General features: G+C 35.8%; 1 protein-coding gene across 1 annotated transcript in view; it reads right to left on the bottom strand.

Annotated features, from left to right (window-relative positions):
* MAP4K2 (mitogen-activated protein kinase kinase kinase kinase 2) overlaps window positions 1-7,207 on the bottom strand; it is a 73,048-nt gene that overhangs the window by 32,596 nt on the left and 33,245 nt on the right. Inside the window, exons 6-9 of the mRNA XM_067472541.1 lie at window positions 5,462-5,509; window positions 5,245-5,287; window positions 4,999-5,071; window positions 3,781-3,912 (exon numbers count right to left, since the gene is read on the bottom strand). Of these exons, the coding sequence (XP_067328642.1) occupies window positions 3,781-3,912; window positions 4,999-5,071; window positions 5,245-5,287; window positions 5,462-5,509 (296 nt within the window). The remainder of the gene's footprint in view (window positions 1-3,780; window positions 3,913-4,998; window positions 5,072-5,244; window positions 5,288-5,461; window positions 5,510-7,207) is intronic.

The raw sequence follows: 7,207 nt of genomic DNA, 5'->3' as shown, positions 1-7,207 counted from the left end.
CTGGCTTGTTCTAATATTTTCACAAACCCCGATGACATCTAGACATTTGATAATCCACGATCACCACTGGGACCACCTTGACTGGCTTGTTCTACTATTTTCACCAACCCCGATGACATCTAGACATTTGATAATCCACAATCACCATTGGGACCACCTTGAATGGCTTGTTCTAATATTTTCACCAACCCCGATGACATCTAGACATTTGATCATCCACAATCACCATTGGGACCACCTTGACTGGCTTGTTCTACTATTTTCACCAACCCCGATGACATCTAGACATTTGATAATCCACAATCACCATTGGGACCACCTTGAATGGCTTGTTCTACTATTTTCACCAACCCCGATGACATCTAGACATTTGATAATCCACAATCACCACTGGGACCACCTTGACTGGCTTGTTCTAATATTTTCACCAACCCCGATGACATCTAGACATTTGATCATCCACGATCACCATTGGGACCACCTTGACTGGCTTGTTCTAATATTTTCACAAACCCCGATGACATCTAGACATTTGACCATCCACGATCACCATTGGGACCACCTTGACTGGCTTGTTCTAATATTTTCACAAACCCCGATGACATCTAGACATTTGACCATCCACGATCACCATTGGGACCACCTTGACTGGCTTGTTCTAATATTTTCACAAACTCCGATGACATCTAGACATTTGATAATCCACGATCACCATTGGGACCACCTTGACTGGCTTGTTCCAATATTTTCACCAACCCCGATGACATCTAGACATTTGATAATCCACGATCACCACTGGGACCAACTTGACTGGCTTCTTCTACTATTTTCACAAACCCCGATGACATCTAGACATTTGATAATCCACGATCACCACTGGGACCACCTTGACTGGCTTGTTCTACTATTTTCACCAACCCCGATGACATCTAGACATTTGATAATCCACAATCACCATTGGGACCACCTTGAATGGCTTGTTCTAATATTTTCACAAACCCCGATGACATCTAGACATTTGATAATCCACGATCACCACTGGGACCACCTTGACTGGCTTGTTCTACTATTTTCACCAACCCCGATGACATCTAGACATTTGATAATCCACAATCACCATTGGGACCACCTTGAATGGCTTGTTCTAATATTTTCACAAACCCCGATGACATCTAGACATTTGATAATCCACGATCACCACTGGGACCACCTTGACTGGCTTGTTCTAATATTTTCACCAACCCCGATGACATCTAGACATTTGATCATCCACGATCACCATTGGGACCACCTTGACTGGCTTGTTCTAATATTTTCACAAACCCCGATGACATCTAGACATTTGACCATCCACGATCACCATTGGGACCACCTTGACTGGCTTGTTCTAATATTTTCACAAACCCCGATGACATCTAGACATTTGATAATCCACAATCACCACTGGGACCACCTTGACTGGCTTGTTCTAATATTTTCACCAACCCCAATGACATCTAGACATTTGATAATCCACAATCACCATTGGGACCACCTTGACTGGCTTGTTCTAATATTTTCACAAACCCCGATGACATCTAGACATTTGATAATCCACGATCACCACTGGGACCACCTTGACTGGCTTGTTCTACTATTTTCACCAACCCCGATGACATCTAGACATTTGATAATCCACAATCACCATTGGGACCACCTTGAATGGCTTGTTCTAATATTTTCACCAACCCCGATGACATCTAGACATTTGATCATCCACAATCACCATTGGGACCACCTTGACTGGCTTGTTCTACTATTTTCACCAACCCCGATGACATCTAGACATTTGATAATCCACAATCACCATTGGGACCACCTTGAATGGCTTGTTCTACTATTTTCACCAACCCCGATGACATCTAGACATTTGATAATCCACAATCACCACTGGGACCACCTTGACTGGCTTGTTCTAATATTTTCACCAACCCCGATGACATCTAGACATTTGATCATCCACGATCACCATTGGGACCACCTTGACTGGCTTGTTCTAATATTTTCACAAACCCCGATGACATCTAGACATTTGACCATCCACGATCACCATTGGGACCACCTTGACTGGCTTGTTCTAATATTTTCACAAACCCCGATGACATCTAGACATTTGACCATCCACGATCACCATTGGGACCACCTTGACTGGCTTGTTCTAATATTTTCACAAACTCCGATGACATCTAGACATTTGATAATCCACGATCACCACTGGGACCACCTTGACTGGCTTGTTCTAATATTTTCACCAACCCCAATGACATCTAGACATTTGATAATCCACAATCACCATTGGGACCACCTTGACTGGCTTGTTCTAATATTTTCACCAACCCCGATGACATCTAGACATTTGATAATCCACGGTCACCACTGGGACCACCTTGATTGGCTTGTTCTAATATTTTCACCAACCCCGATGACATCTAGACATTTGATAATCCACAATCACCACTGGGACCACCTTGACTGGCTTGTTCTAATATTTTCACAAACCCCGATGACACCTAGACATTTGATAATCCACAATCACCACTGGGACCACTTTGACTGGCTTGTTCTAATATTTTCACAAACCCCGATGACATCTAGACATTTGGTAATCCACAATCACCACTGGGACCACCTTGACTGGCTTGTTCTAATATTTTCACAAACCCCGATGACACCTAGACATTTGATAATCCACGATCACCACTGGGACCACCTTGACTGGCTTGTTCTAATATTTTCACAAACCCCGATGACATCTAGACATTTGATAATCCACAATCACCACTGGGACCACCTTGACTGGCTTGTTCTAATATTTTCACAAACTCCGATGACATCTAGACATTTGATAATCCACGATCACCATTGGGACCACCTTAACTGGCTTGTTCTAATATTTTCACAAACTCCGATGACATCTAGACATTTGATAATCCACGATCACCATTGGGACCACCTTGACTGGCTTGTTCTAATATTTTCACAAACCCCGATGACATCTAGACATTTGATGATCCACGATCACCATTGGGACCACCTTGACTGGCTTGTTCTAATATTTTCACAAACCCCGATGACATCTAGACATTTGATAATCCACGATCACCATTGGGACCACCTTGACTGGCTTGTTCTAATTTTTTCACAAACCCCGATGACATCTAGACATTTGATAATCCACGATCACCATTGGGACCACCTTGACTGGCTTGTTCTAATATTTTCACAAACCCCGATGACACCTAGACATTTGGTAATCCACAATCACCACTGGGACCAGCTTGACTGGCTTGTTTTAATATTTTCACAAAGCCCGATGACACCTAGACATTTGATAATCCACAATCACCACTGGGACCAGCTTGACTGGCTTGTTCTAATATTTTCACAAAGCCCGATGACACCTAGACATTTGATAATCCACAATCACCACTGGGACCACCTTGACTGGCTTGTTCTAATATTTTCACAAACCCCGATGACACCTAGACATTTGATAATCCACAATCACCACTGGGACCACCTTGACTGGCTTGTTCTAATATTTTCACAAACCCCGATGACATCTAGACATTTGATGATCCAACAAGGTGCAGTGAGTCAAATGCTTTATTATTATTATTAATAATAATATTATTATTTGCTGACATTTGGTAATATATGAACCATTTGGGACAATCTCTATTTACATAATAATAGTAATAATAATAATAATAATAATAATAATAATAATAATAATAGTACCTCATGGGATGAAGGTCAAAGAGAGGCGGCTGCAGCTCTGCCAGTTCGATGGCTGTGATGCCCAAGGCCCAGATGTCGCAGAGGTGGTTGTAGCCACCCTTCTTCTCCACCGCCGCCACCTCCGGAGCCATCCTGATCGAACAAAAATTAAAATAAAATATTAATAAAATAATAATAAAATAATGTATACACATAACAGATATCCCAGTGTTCCTTACTCTCTCCCTTGGTGTGGAATTCGCAGGACCTTGCCCACTGCCTCTCCCTTAACCTTTTCCTGTTCTTTTCATTTCTGTAATAATAATAATAATAATAATAAATTTCTTCCATCACAGACATCCCAGTGTTCCTTAAATAATAAATAAATAATTATAATAATTTATAATTATTAAATAATAATAATAAATAATAATTAAATAAATAACATAAAAGAAATAATAACATAAATAATAACATTAAATTACAAAATAACATAAAAGAAATAATAAAATAAAATAGAAAATAACATAAAAGAAATAATGAAATAAGTAATAAAATAAAAATAAATAATAACATAAATAATATCAAAAATATAATAAAAGAAAAATAAAATGAAATAAATAATGACATAAATAATAAAATAAAAAATAACATAAAAGAAATAAAATAAAATAAAAATCAACAAAAAATAAATAATAAAATAAGTAATAGAATAAAAATAAATAATAAAATAATAATGACAAATAGTAACATAAATAATAAAATAAAATAAATATTAACATGAAATAAATAATAACATAAAATTTAAAAATATAATAAAAGAAATAATAACATAAAATAAAAAATAACATAAAAGAAATAATAAAATTATCATAAAATAAATAATAAAATAGGTAATAAAATAAAAATAAATAATAACTTAAATAATAAAATAAAATAAAAATATAACAAAAAATTATAAAATAAAAATTATAAAAGAAATAATAAAATAGGTAATAAAATAAAAATAAATAATAACATAAATAATAAAATAATATAAAAATATCAAAAAAGAAATAATAAAATAAAATAAATAATGACATAAATAATAACATAAAATAAATAATCAAATAAGCAATGAAATTAAAATAAATAATAAAATAAATAAAATAAAATATGTAATAAATAGTAAAGCGAGGCTGATCGGTGTGTGTGTGTGTGTAGGTCTTGTAGGGCGGCAATGCAACTTTACGTATTTACCAATAAGGGGTTCCAATGAAGGATTTCCGCTTGGCGACTGATGCCGTCAGTTCCGCAGAAACGCCAAAATCCGCTGCAGGGAAGACACGATTCGGGAAAAAAATGCAATCATACATTTGGAAGGGGCTCCTAAAGATCATCCAGTCCAACCCTCTGCACTGTCTGCATAGGACTATACAAACAATCCCTTTCATAACGTTGGGAATTTCGACGGGGAGGAAAAGGAAGCCGAAAGAAGGAACTGACCGAGCTTCACATCACCGTTGGTCGTGAGCAAGATATTGGCTCCCTGTAAAGAGGGGAAAACAGAGTCAGAGGCCATCAGAAGAGGAAGTTGAAACAGCTATTTTTGCAAAAAGAGGAGGCCTCTCGCTCTCGTTCTTGTTTTCCTTTCCAGCGGCCTCCCTTCCTGCCTTCTCCGTTTGCAAAGAACGGGAGTCACATTCCCATATTCCGCACCCACCTTAACATCCCTGTGCATTTTCCCTTTGGTGTGCAAGTGGTGCAGGCCCTGGAAAAAAAGGAAGAGAAAACAACTTTGAAAAATTCCTAAAAATCAGTAGATGGACGAATCTTTCTGAAACTTTGCAGGATCGACGCCCTGCTTGTGTTGTCACATTGTGCAAAAATTCAAGGGGAAGCCTTTTGTAGTTTTGGTTTTAAAATTATTTGTAAAAACTTTTTACAAATTTCCTAAAACATCAGCGGATGGTTGAAACAATCTGAAACTTGACAGACTTAAAGGTGTCTATGGTGCCTACAAGTGCGCCAAGTTTCATCCTGGTAGCCATTAAAATGATGGAGAAACAAGTCTCAAAATGCCATTGAAAAATATTTGTAAAACCATTTTTAAAAATTCCTAAAAATCAGCAGATGACGGAAACATTCTGAAACTTGGCAGGCTTAAAGTTGTGAATGTTGTCTATGAGTGTGCCACATTTCATCCTGATAGCCATAAAAATTATGGCTCTGAAATTTCAGTTAAAATCTCAATTAAAATTATTTATAATTTTTTTTCATTTAAAATATTTGTAAAATAATTTTTAAAAATCTTTAAAAATCAGCAGATGATTATAACATTATGAAACTTTGCAGACTTAAAGTTGTTAATGTTGTCTACAAGTGTGCCAAGTTTCATCCTGGTAGCCACAAAAATGATGGCGAAACAAACCTCTACATTTTAGTTAAAATTATTTATTTAAAAAATTTCATTAAAAAATTGTAAAATCATTTTTAAAAATCTTTAAAAATCAGCAGATGATGGAAACATTCCAAAACCTGGCAGGCTTAAAGTCACCCATGTTATATGAAAGTGTGCCAAGTTTCATCCTGGTATCCATAAAAATGGCAGAAAAACAACCCTCAAAAATTCATTTAAATTTATTTGTAAAAACTTTTCTAAAACATTCCTAAAAATCAGCAGATAACAGAAACATTCTGAAACTTGGCAGGGTTAAAGTTGTGAATGTTGTCTACAAGTGTGCCAAGTTTCATCCTGGTAACCATAAAAACGATGACGAAACAAGCCTCGAAATTTCCGTTAAAATTATTTATAAAACATTTTTCATTAAAAAAATTGTAAAATCATTTAAAAAAATCTTTAAAAATCAGCAGATGATGGAAACATTCTGAAACTTGGCAGGCTTAAAGTCACCCATGTTATATGAAAGTGTGCCAAATTTCATCCTGGTATCCATAAAAATGGCAGAAAAACAACCCTCAAAAATTCATTTTAAATTATTTGTAAAATCTTTTCTAAAAAAATTCCTAAAACTCAGCAGATGACGGAAACACTCTGAAACTTGGCAGGGTTAAAATTGTGAATGTTGTCTACAAGTGTGCCAAGTTTCATCCTGGTAGCCATAAAAATGATGGCGAAACAAATCTCGAAATTTCAGTTAAAAATTATTTATAAATAATTTTGTTTAATTTTTAAAAAACTGTAAAATCATTTTAAAAATCATTAAAAATCAGCAGATGATTGAAACTTTCTGAAACTTGGCATGCTTAAAGTCATACATGTTGTCTACATGTGTGCCAAGTTTCATCCTGGTAGCCATAAAAATAATGTTGAAACAAACCTCAAAATGTCATTTTTTTTAAAAAAACATTTTTTCATGTAAAAATATTTGTAAAATCATTTTTAAAAATCTTTAAAAATCAGTAGATGACAGAAACGTTCTGAAACTTGGCAGACTTAAAGTTGTGA

Source organism: Anolis sagrei, chromosome 12 (assembly GCF_037176765.1).
Source record: "Anolis sagrei isolate rAnoSag1 chromosome 12, rAnoSag1.mat, whole genome shotgun sequence".
Lineage (NCBI taxonomy): Eukaryota > Metazoa > Chordata > Lepidosauria > Squamata > Dactyloidae > Anolis > Anolis sagrei.
The sequence above is the reverse complement of the archived record's forward strand: the minus strand, read 5'-3'. Positions and strand labels throughout refer to the sequence as shown.